Source organism: Mixophyes fleayi, chromosome 1 (genome assembly GCF_038048845.1).
Source record: "Mixophyes fleayi isolate aMixFle1 chromosome 1, aMixFle1.hap1, whole genome shotgun sequence".
In the NCBI taxonomy this organism is placed as follows: domain Eukaryota; kingdom Metazoa; phylum Chordata; class Amphibia; order Anura; family Limnodynastidae; genus Mixophyes; species Mixophyes fleayi.
The window spans coordinates 220,762,949-220,780,240 of NC_134402.1; the positions used below are offsets into that span (position 1 = coordinate 220,762,949).

The window sequence follows — 17,292 nt, forward strand, 5'->3', positions numbered from 1 at the left end:
AGTTATGTGGCTTTGTATTTGCAGGTCTTCATATTACTTACTGGTATGAAATTAAGACATTTAGTCATAACACGGAATGTGTAGTTTTTAGTAAATTTTTTCCTTTACTTTGCATTAAGTTTGTATGATAAGCGAAAATTAGTTCATGCTAAAGTTAGCTGCCATTGCTGTTTCCGTGTTTAAAGTTCATTTCTGAAAAGAATGCTATACATTAAGACCACCTCTCTTCACTGCTGTGTATATACTTGACTTGATTACTCCATGTATATCAGCCTCGGGTACAGGTTTACTGTAGTGGCTCCTTTTCCTCCACCATGTATTAAAAGAAAGTGGCCACACTCACACTAGCAAGATGGAAAGCGTAATTGAAGTTGAAGAGAACTTTATTGGTGACGTCAAATAGTAAATGGCATTTTCAAGGAGAATTGGCCTTTTGTGAGTTATAAAATAAGTAAGGCAAGTGACTGACCTGTTAACCTAACTCGTATGTTTACTATTTGATGTCACCAGTAAAGTTCTCTTTGACCTGAATGAAGTTTTACAGCTGTCCAGCATGAGAGCAACCACTTTCTTTGATAACTAGGGTACATAGAGATAGAGAGCATAATCACTGTGCTAGGTAGAAATAGATACTTGAGCTGGGTTTTAATACTAAATAATTAAGAAAAAATTCTGGGAGTGATCCATTTGTCTCTTTCCCTTTTTGCATATCTGCACGATGATTAAATTATTTTCCAGAAATCAGAATAAACAAATGAAACACTTGGGCTGATGGACAAACATATTTGCAGCTGCATCCTTTAAAAATCTGACATAGATTCGATGTAAAGATATTATCACATCAACCATTTTTGCGTAATTGTTCCAAATAGAGGGGAATGGGGGCAGCACAGTGGCTTAGTGGTTAGCATTTCTACCTCACAGCACTGGGGTCAGGAGTTCAATTCTCAATCATTGCCTGTGTTTAATTTGTATGTTCTCCCTATGTTTGATTGGGTGCTGCGGTTTCCTCCCACACTCCAAAAACATTAGTTTTAGTCTTTCTCTTTTAGGGAATTTAGACTTTAGGAGCTGATTGATGTAAGCGAGTTCTCTGTATAGCGCTGTGGAATTAGTGGCGCTATATAAATAGCTGATGATGATGATCAATATTTTTATTTTATCTTTCTGTATTTGCTATGGTAAAGTTAGGGGTTGTCTGTTTCCCTTGTGCACTTAGCCTTGCTTTCAATTATGTCAAATCTAATCCTTATCACTGAGGCCCACCCACAATCTATTGTCTCCTGAGAGCAATACCACACACAAATTGAAACAAGGACTTTAGGAAGAAATATGTAGTTTATGGGACAAACACAAGAACAGTGTGTCTAATAAGTAGTCTGTCCTGCAAGCAGGCTTTGTAACATCTTTGTAGAAGCTTGTGACCCCCTGTAATAGGAGTATGAAAAGCAAAATATGAAACATAAGTTTAGTGTGCCTGTTATAACAAATGATTCTTTTTGTACAGGTAGAAAATTTACTGGTTAGTAACCAAGGAACAATTAAACTGTGTGACTTTGGTAGTGCAACTACTATTGCACATTACCCAGATTACAACTGGACAGCACAGATGAGAGCAACAGTTGAAGATGAAGTAAGTAGCTGTGGGTACATAGCTTTTCTGTATAGTTCAGAAAACTTATAAAGATACGACCAACATGCTCCTCTGTTAAGTAACCATTATTTGTGTCCCAAAAATATTTTGACCTTGTCCTACACAAACAGGAAACTTGTCTGAAACTTGTGATTCTCTTGGCAAGTAAGTTGCAATAATTATAATGTTCTTGTAAGTTTTCTGTTTCCTGTATAAATGAATGTTGAGAGAGAGCTTATGCTTGGGAAAACAATTAATAATCAAAAACAGATGAAAAGTATTAATTTAATTATTGTAAATGTATCTTGTATATAATGTGAAATGTAGCCTTAATGCAGATAACAGAAAAATAACCAGAATAGCTTAGGTTGAGCAAAGCCTAACCTCAAGGTACCATTCTACATAAAACTAGCTGCAAGTAGAGTATGTTAGACCACTGACCATCAGTCTAACTTATCCTGGCAGTCTGTCCATTCATTCTAAACAAATATAATTATGTGGAGTCCAGCAGCACGTGTGCAATAACTAACAGTATTGTTATAATATAAGTGTCCAGTCCAGTGGGCAATAACCACAAGTCTTTATAAAATAAGTGTAGCCAGCCAGCCAGCAAATGGTCAATAACCGCAAGAGTATTTTTAAATAATATAAATATTGGCATGAACCTCCAACATTTTTCATTATTAATATTGCAAAGTATTATACTGCCCCCGCATAGCTACTTCCTAATGCCACCCGGATGGCAACGTTTTCTAGGGAGAACACTGTAAAATCTATCCCCATACACTCCTTCCCTTTGTTCAGCGTTGGCTGTGTAGAGTACATTAGTCCATGTTCTTCCTTGTTTTAAAAACCACATTGATCTGCAGACCTTTGTTTGAGGCACAACTATTCCTATATCAATAAAATGTGCTATTTGTGAACTCCATAGTATTATTTGCTGGGGTTTTTTCTGGGGGGAATTGCACTCTGTGGCCAACACCAGTCTGAAGTGTTCAGTTTAATGATGTGTCCTTCATTATTGATGTGCTTTTACATTGAGAATTTGTGGTGGAATCTCATCTATTACTTTGGTAGGAAATCTCAAGTGAAAGTAGAAATATTGGTTTAATTCCAGGACCATTTCATACACATTGGGTCACAGAATGATGATGGCCCAAAATCAGTAACAGACTTTATGTCCAACTACGTCTTGTCCTGTCTGGCATAACTGCTTGATTGTGAGCTTTTCAATTGTGTGCAGTCACAATGTATTATTGGGGATGAGGAGGAATAATATAATTAATTATACACCAAAAATATGCACCTTTTTTTTCCTTATTCCACATATCTAAAATTACTAGAGCCAGGAGTAGTAATAGCATGGTACATTTTGGAATGGAATTCTAGGGTTGCACTAATTGCATGAAAATAAACATAGGTATAAACTTGTAAACATCCTATTTTGCCTCCTAAGCAAATATTAATAGATTAAGGTTTGTAAAATAATTTTTCTATTTTTCTTCCCTTTAGGTGACTAGAAACACAACGCCGATGTATAGAACTCCAGAAATAATAGACTTGTACTCTAACTTTCCAATTGGAGAAAAACAAGACACATGGGTAAAGTTAATGCATAGAATACCAACCGTGTTATATAGTATCCTCTTTGTTTGCAACTACAGCTTTTTAGTCGATCAATATGTGTGCACTTTTTAAAGTGTGATTATGTTCTACACCAGTTTTTTTTAGTTTATAGGGAGATGTACTATTTTTGTAAAAAATCAAAAAAGGGGGAGGCAGGGTCTTAAGGTGCATATGTTTGCATTATACGTAAGCAGCCAATCATATTTTAACTTCCATTAATCCGACATCCAGTGTATGATTGGTTGATGATTGTTTTAAAAGCATGAAACTATGTTTGCTACTCTTCAGATGTCTATATTTCTTGATATTTGTTTCTTTTTTTAATCTGAATACATATTATGTTACAATATGTCATATTCTAGTTTTTCCTTTTTTTTGGGGGGGGGGGGGGGGATGGTAATATAGCACTGTTTAGTATGCTAATCAAGCTGGCTAACTTGCTAAAGAGCCTGATGAGCATTCTAATCACCTGAGCCCCTAGGCCTCGCCCAGGTATACAAAGGTGTGGGTAAAGCAATATTAAGTTTTGCTACATGCTTTGAAAAGCCTGTAGTTATGTATCCATGTGGTTCATTTGCAAGCAAATCAATAAACAACTGTATTAAGCGGTACATGATGTCCTTTACATAGTCATTTCCTGCTTCATTACAGGCGCTTGGTTGTATTCTGTACTTGTTGTGCTTCAAACAACATCCCTTTGAAGATGGAGCAAAGCTTCGTATAGTTAATGGAAAATATTCAATACCACAAAATGAAGCCAGATACACCGTCTTTCATGGCCTTATTAGTAAGTGAACTGATGTGTCTAAGTGTGTCTTCTCTAGGAAACTTAGGCACAATGGAGGTCTATTTCCTAAATCTGCATGAATTGGATCAGCTCTGCTGCATATTCAGAGTAGCCATAGTGGAATTCCACAAACTAAATCTGCGTTGGTAAAATTCCTATAGATCTCTAAATGTTTTATATAAATTTGTGGCACCGTGGAGAGAGTCTAGCATAAAACACTTTTTTTTTTTTTTTTCTTTTCTTTTTCTTGTGATGAGCAGAATGGTCAGGGCTGGGGAATTGTGGGGCTGATTTTTTTTACAGTTGTATACCCATATTGTTCATATTTTTCATTTTTTGTTTGTGTACTGATAGTGGTTGATTTCATAAAGGTGAAGGTTTATCCTGTATTGGCAGATCTGTGTTCTCTTCAATAGTCAATCAGGTTAAAAGATATATTTTTTACAATCTTTTTGTTTTTCCTCAAACAATTGGGTTTTCAAAGTTAACACAGATGAGCTAAGTTGGTGTAAAATTACTCCTCTAGTAATCTCCTCCATCGTTACCTGTGGGGTAGCTATCATGTAAACCTTATTATTTTCACACATAATTTTATTTTATTTTTTAACATATAAACCTTTTTTTTTTTGCTTTGTAAGTGTCCTTGTTAAAGGTGAATCCAGAGGAAAGACTGTCTATTACAGAAGTTGTCAGTCATCTACAGGAGATTGCTGCAGCACGAAATGTGAACCCTAAATCTCCCATTACTGAGGTAAATACTATTATTTATAGTAAACTCACAAATGGACTTGCATACTAATGTGTATATGTTATTCAATTAAAATATGGATCCCAATTTGTAGAAAGATTGAAAACCATTTATATTAATTTGATTATTCCAGTCAGCCTTACTTTAGCTCAGCTCTTTACATAAATGGTTGTCTTATAATGGACAATGTGATAGCTCCATATCATCTTACATGATATGGTGAAAAAGCTGACATTTCTTCAACATTTGTTAATTGAAACACTGTTTATTACTATATCTGTTGTTAAAAACGTTGGAAGCATATATTGCTTTAACACACCCAATTGGCCCTGCCATAGAATTATTTTGCTGCATTTATTCTAGTTAAAGGTCATCTTAGGTCATAGTGTTTCTTATTGGAACTTCTTTTCCAGCCAAGTAGAGGATGTACCTACACCAGGACCCACATCATTTATCAGACACTTAAACACCCTTACTTGTTGTAGCGACCTTCCAGTCTACTAGAATGGACAGCAATCTTAAGGGCCAATTCACTTCAAAGACATGTGCCGCCGCACATCACCAGGATGCGCACATTTCCAGGTACTACGGTACCACAACATTGCGGGTTTTCCTGCATACCTTTTGTGGGGTATGTGGAAAAAGCCACAATGTCGTGTCGCTGAGGAGAGCCTTCACGACCATTCTGGAGGCAATCCATGGCACATCACTTTGCATTGAATCACCTCCCTAAAGTCTTCCTTATAGTCAAAAATGTTAAAGCCATTTCTTATAGGTATAAAAATCACTTGGGAACCTGGTTAGTGAACTTATGTTTCTTCTTTAAGAGTTGTATAAAAATATATTATTTTTTTTTCCCAAATTAAAACCAAATTAAAATTTTAAAATTACTATTTCTGTTTAAAAACTTTTTATTTATCTATTTATCACTGTCTGGGGGGTCTGGGGTTAGGTCTCAACTCCTCCCTCCCAACCTCTTCTACTTACCTCCTCCTTAACTACCATATACACCATCACACTCCCATACACCTCTTTAAGGTTTCTCATCAGTTCCCCGTTATTGTAGTCCGTCTACTTTTTGACATTATGCTGTCGCCCCAGTCTTTTTTTGTTTATACCTCGAGTTGTCATTTGTTTATACCCTCTTGTGACCGTGCCTTAAAAAAAAAAAATAGTATAACTTTACAAGTATGTTTTTTGTGTCTGTAGTTGCTGGAGCAAAATGGAGGGTATGGCAATAATGGGAATCAAAAATCCTTCAATGTGATTTCACAGGGCACCAAGCCCCAAGGTCAATCTGGTATGTACTGGCAGTAATAAGCTCTATTAAGGATAATTCCACATTTTTTTTGTAAACTACTATCCCCCGTTCCTCTAACTGGCAGAACTATGAGAGTTGCCATTCCGGATCGGTTCTCCACTGCACCGCTCTGTGTCTTCTGACATTGACAGTCCAGAAGAATTTAAATGCAAGCACTGTATTAGTGATTGAACAGAGCTGCAGCTCTGATCTTCAGCCTTCTTGTTAGATACTAACACTGCACTGATTTCATCTCCCTTCTAATGGCGGGACAGTAGATGCTATAGCGTCTTTGGGTGTTAATTCTTACGGTGGGCGGGGTTGCTGGCATTTAATCCCAAACTAATTAGTAGGAGATAAAATAATGATTAAAATATTAATGTTTGAGTACACTTATCCATTCGATTGAAAACATTACCCCTGTACAAGTAGATTATAACTTTACATGGGGACAGTATAACATTATCAGAAAAGGTCCCTAAATATATCCAAGCATGTATTTTTGCTTGAGAGCTGCAATATGTAATTTAACCGAAGAACATTTTACATAATCATCAAGAAACGCCGTATATGAGTGAAGCAATATAAAAATGTGCTCTCATAATATCTAAATTTTCTACTGAACAGGCAGTCTAGACTGATTAAATCATAAAATATCAGAAGATAAATAAATAACATTTAATATTTTACTATAATGGCTTTTCTTGTTTTGTTTAATAAATAGCAGTCGCTGTTACAGACGATGACCAGATTTCTGGAGGGTTTTTTGACATCTTGAAAGGAGGCACTGAACGTTTCTTAAGTAATATTAAAGACACATCGTCAAAGGTTATTCAATCCGTTACCAAGTAAGAAATCTTAAATGATTTCCAAGTAGGAATGTGATTTGATGACAATTCTTTCATGTAATTTGAATACAATGTTAAGGATGCATTATATCTATATTAGGAGAAGATGTATGTCCTTTAGAATGGTTCACAGCAGTTTTAACCAGCGAATTAGAATGATTTATTAGCTGATGTGCTATAGCCATAAGTATACAGAATGCCTGTTTACCTGTAATATAGGGCTGGAAATGTGGAATCCGGTTATTGTTCATTTAGACATGCTTTTATTAATACTAAGTTAGAACATCAAGCAAATGCAAAGAAACAAACCTGTTGGAAACCATAAGTGATTTACAGATGGAATTAATATGTTGATGTAATAAGCTATTTACGCTGCCGCCTAGTCTTGTCTACAAGTTTTAAAAACAGGCTTTAATCTTTTATATTTTTATTTTCAGTTATGCAAAAGGGGATCTGGATTTATCTTTTATCACCTCAAGAATTGCTGGTAAGTTAAATACACAAGTATTGTTTATTTACTAAGTGTTTTCTAAACACTAAGGTATGTTAAATGCACAAGTAGCGTTTAGTGAGTACTAGTACTATTTTCTAAACACAAAGGTATTGCTACAAACCAAGAAAAAGCAGCAGAATATTTACAGGAGATTTTCATATGCCTCATATACACTGGGTAAAACCAGAACATTTTCCCCCAGGTGAAGTTTGGAGGTAGCTAGAATGAGTGTAACCAAAGAGATCAATGGTTTCTGTGGTAAATGATTTGTGTTTACCATGGATTTCAATGATCTTTGTAATAATAGCTGTCCTAGCTGTGTGCACCGCAGTACAACTAGGGTAATTGTTCCTGGTCTTGATGATTTTTTAGCCTGAAGGGTTAGTCTAACTTTGTGGTTTTACATTTATTTGGGAAAAAAAGAATAAACCCACTCCTTGCCTTTTTAGGATGGATTAATCCTACAATATGTTAAGAAAATGAAACGTTACATAGTCAGCTACTCAGTTTTACATTGATTTTATTTTTGTGGATATATGCATAGAGTTAACACTTTTTGCTAACTTTTTTATATTCTAGTGATGTCCTTTCCAGCAGAGGGTGTGGAATCTGCAATAAAAAATAACATTGAAGATGTCCGTTTGTATTTGGATGCAAAGCATCCTGGGAGCTATGCTGTTTATAACTTATGTTTGAGGAAATACAGACCTTCCAGGTTCCATAACAGGGTAAGACTACATACTATTCAACTATATGTATGTACTGGTAGGGAAAGTAGCACAGAACACCTAGCTTAGTTTGTCTCTTACAGAACAAGAAAGCTAGAGTGCACTGCTCATTTGAACTGCTAAATCACAAGCATGCTGTGTCATCTGCTTATGAAATGTATGTGCAGTTTACTTCTAATGGGAAAAAATGATTTCCATTAAATAGTAAAACAAGTAAATAATACTTTATTTTAAGACATCAGCCTGACAGAAATACATGAATTATTTAATTGAAGTTTCTCACTATTAAGTTCTCTTATTGTATATGTGTATACACCTAAATGTATAAAGAAAAATGGTTACATATCAATGTCTATGGAGTTGAAATAAGTTTGGTATGTGATGGTTCCCTTGTAACTTTAATAGTACTCATGGAAAAGAATATTTGGGGGAGAAACAGTTAACAGTGTGGTCCAAAAGCTATATTGCCTCTAGTTCCAGAAATTTTGACACTCCACTGATATCTGCAATCCCATGATCCTGAAAAATTCACAGCCTGGAGTTTGAATGTCCAATAAAATGCAGCATTGTTTTTGGTATCGTGGCTTGTCCAGTCAGTTGCATGAATTGCTTCTTTCCTCAGCAGTTTACATGCAAACCACCCTCTGTGAACCTTGGAGGATCATGGGAATGCCATCCTGGCTTGGTGGCGTTTTTACAGATTTTGCTAATTGGTTTCTGGGAGTTCATTCATTAGGAGACTGTTAGTAAAAAAAAACTTGAGTCTAGAATATGTGTCATATTGTAGAAGTCATATGTTCTAAAAACAATAATTGAATGTCCTATTTCCTGTACATAGGTGTCTGAATGCGGTTGGCCTGGAAGACGAGCCCCAAATCTCATGAACCTTTACAGCATCTGTAAAAATATGCATTTGTGGCTGAAGCAAGATCAGAAAAATGTTTGCATTGTACACTGTCTTGTAAGTAAATCTATTTATCATTATAGCTACACAAACTCAAAAACCAAACCATGCTCCTCACACTCTACGTAATCTCCCATGTACAGCAAGTAGTAGTTCTTGATATAACGGAAAACCACTTTTTCAAGTTGTGGGTTCTGCTGTTCATGATTATTAGTTAGGAATGAACTTCTGATTGCTAACATAACTGGTATTGTAGTGAAATTGATGTAATAGAAACAATTGCACATAATGGAATTATTAAAGTTTATGTATTTTTCTTAAGAAGTGGTAACAAAGGATGGCACTGTAAAATGTGGGAACACCGTATTTATACAATGTTAGTAAATTACCTCTACATGTGTTTTAAGATTTATACTAATGCAAAGGCTTTTTCTCCCACATTCAAATGGTGTACACCAGGGACATTGGGGTATAGTGTAGGCGAGATAGGCGTGTGACACTTTAAGAAAGTTGTTAGCAAGCCCCAACTCCTTCCCCTTTATACCCCACTTCCTGCTTAAGGCTCAGTTTAGTTTAAGTGCCTAGTTGTGTAGGACGTATGGGACTCCTGGGCAGCCTATGTTGTTGTTTTATTTTATTTTTTAATATTTTCTTCTTCCTGGCTGCCAGATGGTTCACATTTGGGAGGCTGCATCAGTAGTTTATGGAAGTCGTGACAGCGGCAGCACCCGTTCACTCCTTTGTCTCCCTTCCCCCACCTCCTCTCTGACTACAATGGTGTTGTAGAAGCGATGCCACTGGTCCGGGTCTGCAGTGTTGGTGCTGTGCCCCACAGCCAGTCCCTGTGTGACTGCAGCTGGGGGCACAAGTTGGGCAAAGTATATTGCTGTGGTGTGGCTTTACACACTCTGTGTGACTGCTTGTAGGAGGCTGACTTAGTGCTGCTACATCGGCAGTTCTGTGTCCGCAGCTGCAGCACCCATATCCAACTTTAATTTTTAAAGGGTCATTTGCTTTTAAATTAGTTAATCCTTAGGTAGTATTGGGATATATTCTTGAGACCACTGTATGTTCTTTTCATATATGAGTGAGGAGGATAGAATCTCGGGTCATTTACTTCAAATACACCTGGGCTCGGTCCCCTATGTCAGCTAATATATATAAAACTTGCTTAAACCATTTAAATGTTTAGTTTTTTTTAAAAAAACAATCTACTGCTGCTGTCTGCATTGTTTATGCAGCGCACGGTACAAACGGCTGTGCGCTGCTTGGAGCAGGGAATCAGAGGGGATTTGGTGGTGCCTCCGTTGCTGTCCCTCTGCTTACCACGTGGAATTCCTCTAGGGAGCCGGCCACAGGCTCTGCCCGTTATCCCTAGCAGCGGCTGTACAAGAGCAGCCGCTGCTTTATTGTGCACACAGAGGATGGCAGCAGGTAAGTGAAATCCTTTCACAGCACAGTGCTGGGAAGGCTAAAGTAGCAGACACAGTGGGCCCCTTAGGTTGCTGTTTCTTACTGGAGGCAGCTATTAACATACTTAGAGGGCTGGGTCAGGAAGAGGATACCCAGCTATGGGAGTCTCTGCTATGCACTGGAATGGTGGAGGGGGCTGTCAGCAGGACAATTCAGTGCTGGGCCCTTTGGGGGGTAGTCCTGCTTCCCTCTCCCTGCACTTCCTCCCTAGTGGAGTCTCACTCATAACGTATGCAGTCTCCAGAATAGACAGCCATTTTAGAGCTTCAGTTTCTCCCTTATCGGTCCCTTGTCTTGTAAGGTACCGGGCTGGTGGGTGTGGTGTTACCCTTACACTGTTGGGCTCTTTGGCTGTATAGTAGGCTCACTTTCTGTGCTTTGATTGTGTGCTGCTTGTTTTTGTCACTGTGTTTGCTCAGTGTGATTAGCCCCTTATGTGTATATCTTTTCAGATACGGGGTGAACTTTAAGGGTTAAGGCTGGGGTGGTTTCTGTCATGAGGTTCACCTGTGCCATTGTAACCCTAAATTTCCGTCCGGACGGTCAGGCGCATACGCTTTGTGCGCAGCTTGCCAGTCTTGGGTCCACAAGCTCTGATACGCTGGGGGGGTTCTACCCGATTCGGGCCAACCACCCGGGCTTCGTTACCAAGACTGTGCCTCGGCTTGCCCAATTGGTACAGTCTATATTAGTGGCTAGCCATTCTTCAAATCTCGCGCCTTTTTGACGCGTGGGGTGGTTTATGCTTCTGGTCCAGATGGACCTTGGGTTGTGGTTTCTGCGGAACCAGCCTGGATACATGGTCTTGTGACTTAAGTACAAGGTTTTGTTTTCCCGTTTCCTCCTTTATAGAGGGAGTTGTATTCAGCTACACATCCTTTGCCACGTAAGCGCAGGTGGGTGGCAGCGCCTCTGCAGTGAACTAGGTCAGATTCTGACTGTTCTTTCCAGGTGGAGGGTAAGGTAGTTGTTGACTCTCAGGTTTAGAACTCTTCTATAGTGGAGGAAGTTCCTCATGTCTGTCAGAGGGTGGATGATTTAATATTGGCTGTACGTCAGGTGTAGTTCCTGAGCCTACAGAGCTCTCTCTCTTTACCAAGCGGGCAAAGAATTCTAGTCGTTTCCTTCTACCTACCAGTTGCATAATTTTTTTCAGTGGGTCATGGGCAGAACTGCATCGTAAGTCCCAGATGTCCCGTCGGTACCAGTCCTTTCTCTAACATCCCTTGGGGGACACCGGGTCCTTGGGGTGTAGAGTAGGACAGGCTAACGCTGGCACTTTAACTTTTAGTTAAAACAAAAGCTCTGGCTCCACCCCCTCTATACCCCACCTCCTGCTAGAGGGCAGTCGAGTTTAAGTCCCGGTGAGCGGGCTGTGCACGGGGCTGCTTAGCAGCCGTTTTTGCTTTTTTTCAGCTTTTATTTATTTTATATGTATCGGAGACTGTGGTCTCCGGGGTCTGACAGCCGGAGGCTCGCTGAGCCGCGTAGTCTGCTGTCAGTCAGGACTCCCCGCTGCTGGTGATTTCGTTTGCTCTCCCGCGGCTGCGGCCGACGGAGAGAGTGTGAGGCAGCGATGGGGGAGGTCTGTGGAGCGCGGACGCCTGTGCGCTGTCTGCGGGGGAGGGGGGGGGAGCGGAGGTGCCGTGTAGGTCCTCCTTGTCTGCCTGCTCCCTCTGCCAAATATTTGACCCTCCATGGAGCCAGGCTCAGTCGCTGGTGGCTGTGTCTGTCCTCCATGTACAGAGAGCATGCTTTCTGCACACACTGCGTCTGGAGGGTTGGCAGCAGATAAGTGAAACTCTCAGCATAGTGCTGAGAGAGGGAGGGTAGAAATCGCAGTGTGTTCCCTGAGCTGGCTGTTTTTACTAAAAGCAGTCTTTTTAATTGGGTAAAGAGAAGGTTCTATTTTTAGCTCAGGGGACAGGGTTAGGCAAGGGTCACTGTCTCAGTGAGCCCTGCTAGGCTCTGGATTGGTTGAGGTGATTGTCATTCTTGGACGATAGCCAGTCCAGATCTGGGCCCTGGGGGGAGTGTTTTCCTCTTGTGCACTTCCCCCTTGGTAGTCTCTCACTCCTCGTGTGCAGACACCAGAACAGGCAGCCATTTTAAAAAGCTCCTGCTTCTCCCCCTTTCTATCCTGTATACTGTAAGGTGAAGGGTTGGGGGTGGTTCATATAGCGTTTGTATTTTTTTAATACATTAGGGAGCTTTTGGCTGTATTGCAGGCTCACTTTCTCTTGTAGTTTGTGTGCTGCTTGTTATCTGTACTGTGTGTATTTCACTGTACTGTTTGTCCCTTCTGTGAACATGTCTGAGAGGGGAAAAATCTACGTGTGGCAGGGCTGGTGCTACTATGATAAGTTTCACCTGTGCTGTATGTCATGTTAAGTTACCGTCTGGCCAGTCAAGCGCACAGGCTCTGTGCGTTTCCTGTCGGCCCATGGAGACTACTCCTGGTGAAACAGTTGCTGTCTGTTCAAACACGGAGGAGCCTCCCTGGGCTCGGTCTATATTAAATACGGTGGAACTGCTTGCTCAGAGGGTACAGTCTCAGGCTGCTCAATCTTCTGATTCAGCTTTCAGCTTTCTTAGTTCAGGTTTTGCCTGTTTCTGCTCCAGTGCAGTCTGTAGAACCAGCCCTGGGTACAGGGTCTTGTATCCTCGGTACAGGATTTGGTGGCGGTCTCTTCCTCCTTGGAGAGGATGATGCAATTGGCTGCACTGTCTTCTTCAAGTAAACGGAAGAGGGTGGCGGCACCTCTTCTGGGACATGATTCTGATTGTGGTTCCCAGGAAGAGGGTGAGTTACCGCTGGGCTCTGACATAGATGCTGCTTCTCTGGTGGAGGAGGTTCAACCTGATCGTCAGAGTGTTGAGGAGTTGATTCAGGCTGTGCGTCAGGTACTTGATATTTCCGAGGAACAAGTCACTAAGGCTTCTGGGTCCTCTCTTTTTGAAAGACGCAAGAAGAGGGAAGTTGTTTTTCTGGCCTCTTCCGATTTGGAAGATTTGCTGTTGAAATCTTGGACTTCCCCAGACAGGAAGTTTCAGGTGACTAAGCGACTGCAGTCGTGTTATCCATTTCCCCCGGAAGTTCTCGCTAAGTGGGAGACGCTTCCTCAGGTGGATGCAGCTGTGACAAGGTTGGCAAAGGTAACTACTATTCCTTTTCCCAACCAGGCCACTCTTAAGGATGGTATAGACCGGAAAGTCGAGACCGTTCTTAAGTCCATTTTTGTGGCAGCGGGTGCTTCTTTGAGGCCTGCTTTGGCATCAGCGTGGGTTAACAAAGCTGTTGATCGCTGGTCGGAACAATTGTCTGAAGGTTTGTTGGCAGGTAGGCTGTCCTCTGAATTGCTTGCTTTAGTGGAGCAGATTCAGAGAGTGACAGATTATTTAGGAGAAGCTGCTATGGAAGCGGGGATGATTGGAGCGCGCATTTCTGCCTTGGCAGTTGCAGCGCGTCGGACTCTTTGGCTAAAGTAATGGGAGGCTGATGTAGAGTCCAAAACGGCTCTGGAGTCCATTCCTTTTTCTGGAGGTGTTCTGTTTGGGCCTCAGCTTGATTCTTTTATTAGTCAGGCAACAGGAGGTAAGAGCACTTTCCTCCCGGTCAGTGTTCCCAAGCAGAAGATGTCCAGATTGCGGGCCTTGCGTTCCGCAGGAAGATCTTGAGGATTATGTTCCTCAGGAAAATCCTCTATAGGTCAGCCATACACTCCTAGAGGTGGTTTTCAGCGGGGACGTCAGGCCTGGTCTGCGCAACATCCAGCTGCAAAGCCGGCAGACAAACAGTCTGCATGAAGGGGTTTTTGCTCCTCCACTGCCATCAGTGGTGGGAGCCCGCCTTCTGCGGTTCAGGGATAGGTGGTGTCAATCCACTACCAATGTCTGGATTCGGGGAGTGGTGAACCAGAGTTACAAGATCGATCTGCTTGGTCTTCCTCCCAAATGGTTCTTCACCACAGGGCTTCCATCATGTCCGAGAAAGCGATTGGCTTTAACAGAAGCGATTCAATCCCTTCTGTCTTCCGGAGTGATTTATTCCGGTTCCTCATTCTCAAAGAGGTTTGTGGTTTTATTCCAATCTTTTTCTTGTGACAAAACCAGATGGCTCCTTCAGACCGATTCTTAATCTAAAGGATTTGAATACACAGGTCAGAGTGCCCAGCTTCAAGATGGAATCTTTACTCTCGGTCATTCTCGGCATGGAACAGGGAGAATTTATGGTGGCTCTAGACATCAAAGATGCATATCTCCATGTGCCTATTTGGAAGGGTCATCAGTCCCTGTTGAGGTTTGCAGTTCGGTCAGAGCACTTCCAATTTCAGGCTCTCCCGTTCAGTCTTGCCACAGCTCCACGTATGTTTACCAAGATCATGGCGGTTATGGCTGCTCTGCTAAGGGCCAAAGGGATTACAATCATCCCTTACCTGGACGATCTGATTTTAAAGGCAGATTCTTCACAGAAGCTTCTGTTGCATATTCAGGTAGTAATCCAGACCCTGGAGTCGCACGGTTGGATTATCAACTTCAAAAAATCCAAGTTGATCCCATCCCAACGGATGGTGTTTCTGGGTCTCCTATTCGATACCCGTCTGAGACGGGTGTTCTTTCCTCAGGACAAGATTCTAGCTTTGCAGAGGATGGTGAAATCCCTGTTGGTGGCAAGGAGACCTTCCATTCATTTTGCAATGAGACTTCTGGGCAAGATGGTATCGTCTTTCGAAGCGATCCAGTTTGCTCAGTTCCATGCACGACAGTTTCATTTGGAACTTCTGTCGTAATGGAACAAATCTCATCGCAATCTGGCGAGTCAGGTTTTTTGCCTGTCTCCGCAGACACGTCAGTCGCTGATCTGGTGGCTACACAGGCAGAATCTCACCAGGGGATGCTTGTTCTCAATTTGGAATTGGATTCTGATAACAACAGACGCCAGCCTTCAGGGTTGGGAGGCTGTATGTCTTCAGGCTCAGTTTCAGGGGCTTTGGACTCACAAAGAGTCCAAACTTCCAATAAATGTCTTGGAACTGTGCGCAGTGTTTCACGCTCTAAGAAGTGTGCATCACTTGCTGCAGGGAAAGACAATGTCACAGCATTGGCATATCTCAACCATCAGGGCGGCATCAGGAGTCCCTTGGCCAGGAGGGAGACTCACAGGATATTTTTGTGGGCCGAAGCTCACGTTTCAGCACTCGTTGCCATCTTCACTCCCGGAAAGAAAATTGGGAAGCAGACTTCCTAAGCAGGCAGACTCTGCATCCAGGGAAATGGTCTCTCCATCCGGAGGTGTTTCAACAGTTAGTGGTGAAATGGGGTCAACCAGATGTCGACATGATAGCATCTCGGTTAAATCACAAGGTTCCCCGCTACTGTTCCCGTGCAAGAGATCCCGGGGCAGTCACGGTAGACGCTATGTCCGTCCCTCGGAGGTACCGCTTAGTGTACCTTTTTCCCCCCATAGCCATGCTTCCATGAGTACTGAAAAAGGTGAAGAGAGAGGGTGTTCCAGTGTTTCTAGTACCATCTCGATTCGAGATTGGACTGTTGTGGCAACCGGAGGCCAGCGTTCGGAATTGGGGTGCCTTCTGTATTTCAGGGGCTTTAATCTCTGAAAGAATCCAACTTTACATTCACTGTATTGATACTGGGAGTGGTGTTCCGCTTCCTAATCGGCGTGCAACTTTTACTGTAGGGAACGAAGGTAAAGATACCGTCTGACAAATGTCACACAGGTGCCGTACCTACATTCACCAGGATGACGCCAAGAGTTTTTTTTAGCTAGGACAAGGGCGCACAGTCTCTCTCACAGTCTCTCTCTGTGGGCTGAAGCTCACATTCGGATAATGGGAAACTGGATTTCTCAGCAAGCAGACTTGGTGGAACCACAAAATTCAGTTTGCCTGTTCCAAAATGAGAGATTTTCTGGCTGTCTCAGTGGACTCAATGTCTGTTCTTTGGTGGTTCTCATTTGTTACCTATTCCCATCATTAGCCATGCTTCCGAGAGTCTTGTAACACGTTATGGGAGACAGTGTTCCTGTAATCAGGTCGTCCCCGGTTGATGTTGGACGCTTCATAAACAGGCTTTCTCTTCATGGCAGGGAAGTCGGTTGTGGCGGCTGCTGCTAAGACTAGACCTGTCTTCTCGGTTTAGGACGTCTGTGCTTAAGAGCGTGGCTGGTAAAGCTATGTTCTACCGACTGAGGGTTTGTCTAAGCCTGTGATGCAAACCATATTTTGGGCCAGCAAGCCAGGTTCAGCTAAAATGTTCATCTTGTCTTGAAAGCATGTACTGCTTGGTGTGGATATCCTATTTTTTTCTTTCAGTTTGCGTTTGTTTGTGCAGGACAGAGTAGTTGCTGGTTTAGACATTAGTTTCCCTGAGGGTCAGGTGTTGGAGCGATTTTAGTTTTAAAATTAGTTTTGACTGCTTTACTGCATTCCCCATTTTAACCCTTTGACATGGGGGTTTTCATGTTTCTGACTTGGGAGTCAAGTTCTCTAAGTTATCTTGTCCGTTTGAAGTGTTCTAAGGTTACAACCATATCTTGCAAGTATGCTCCTTTTATTGTTTATGATGATAAGGCAGTTCTTTGACCTAAGCTTTCCTTATTCCCTAGGGTGGTGGTAAAATTCTGTATAGAGGGTTAGTTAGCCTTTTCCTAAAATTCTTCCTGTTCACTCCAAGAGGTCTGTGTGTGTGCTCCCACGGCGGCATGAAATAGTGCCTCCACTGAGCAGCTGTGT

At 41.6% G+C, this 17,292-nt stretch overlaps 1 protein-coding gene across 2 annotated transcripts in view; it reads left to right on the forward strand.

Moving 5' to 3' along the window:
- Window positions 1-17,292, forward strand: part of GAK (cyclin G associated kinase) — a 74,464-nt gene that overhangs the window by 32,839 nt on the left and 24,333 nt on the right. For both annotated transcript variants that reach the window (XM_075205352.1, XM_075205354.1), the window contains exons 6-14: window positions 1,508-1,633; window positions 3,146-3,235; window positions 3,911-4,046; window positions 4,685-4,797; window positions 6,004-6,094; window positions 6,819-6,942; window positions 7,380-7,429; window positions 8,015-8,163; window positions 9,002-9,124. In XM_075205352.1, coding sequence (XP_075061453.1) covers window positions 1,508-1,633; window positions 3,146-3,235; window positions 3,911-4,046; window positions 4,685-4,797; window positions 6,004-6,094; window positions 6,819-6,942; window positions 7,380-7,429; window positions 8,015-8,163; window positions 9,002-9,124 — 1,002 coding nt within the window. The remainder of the gene's footprint in view (window positions 1-1,507; window positions 1,634-3,145; window positions 3,236-3,910; window positions 4,047-4,684; window positions 4,798-6,003; window positions 6,095-6,818; window positions 6,943-7,379; window positions 7,430-8,014; window positions 8,164-9,001; window positions 9,125-17,292) is intronic.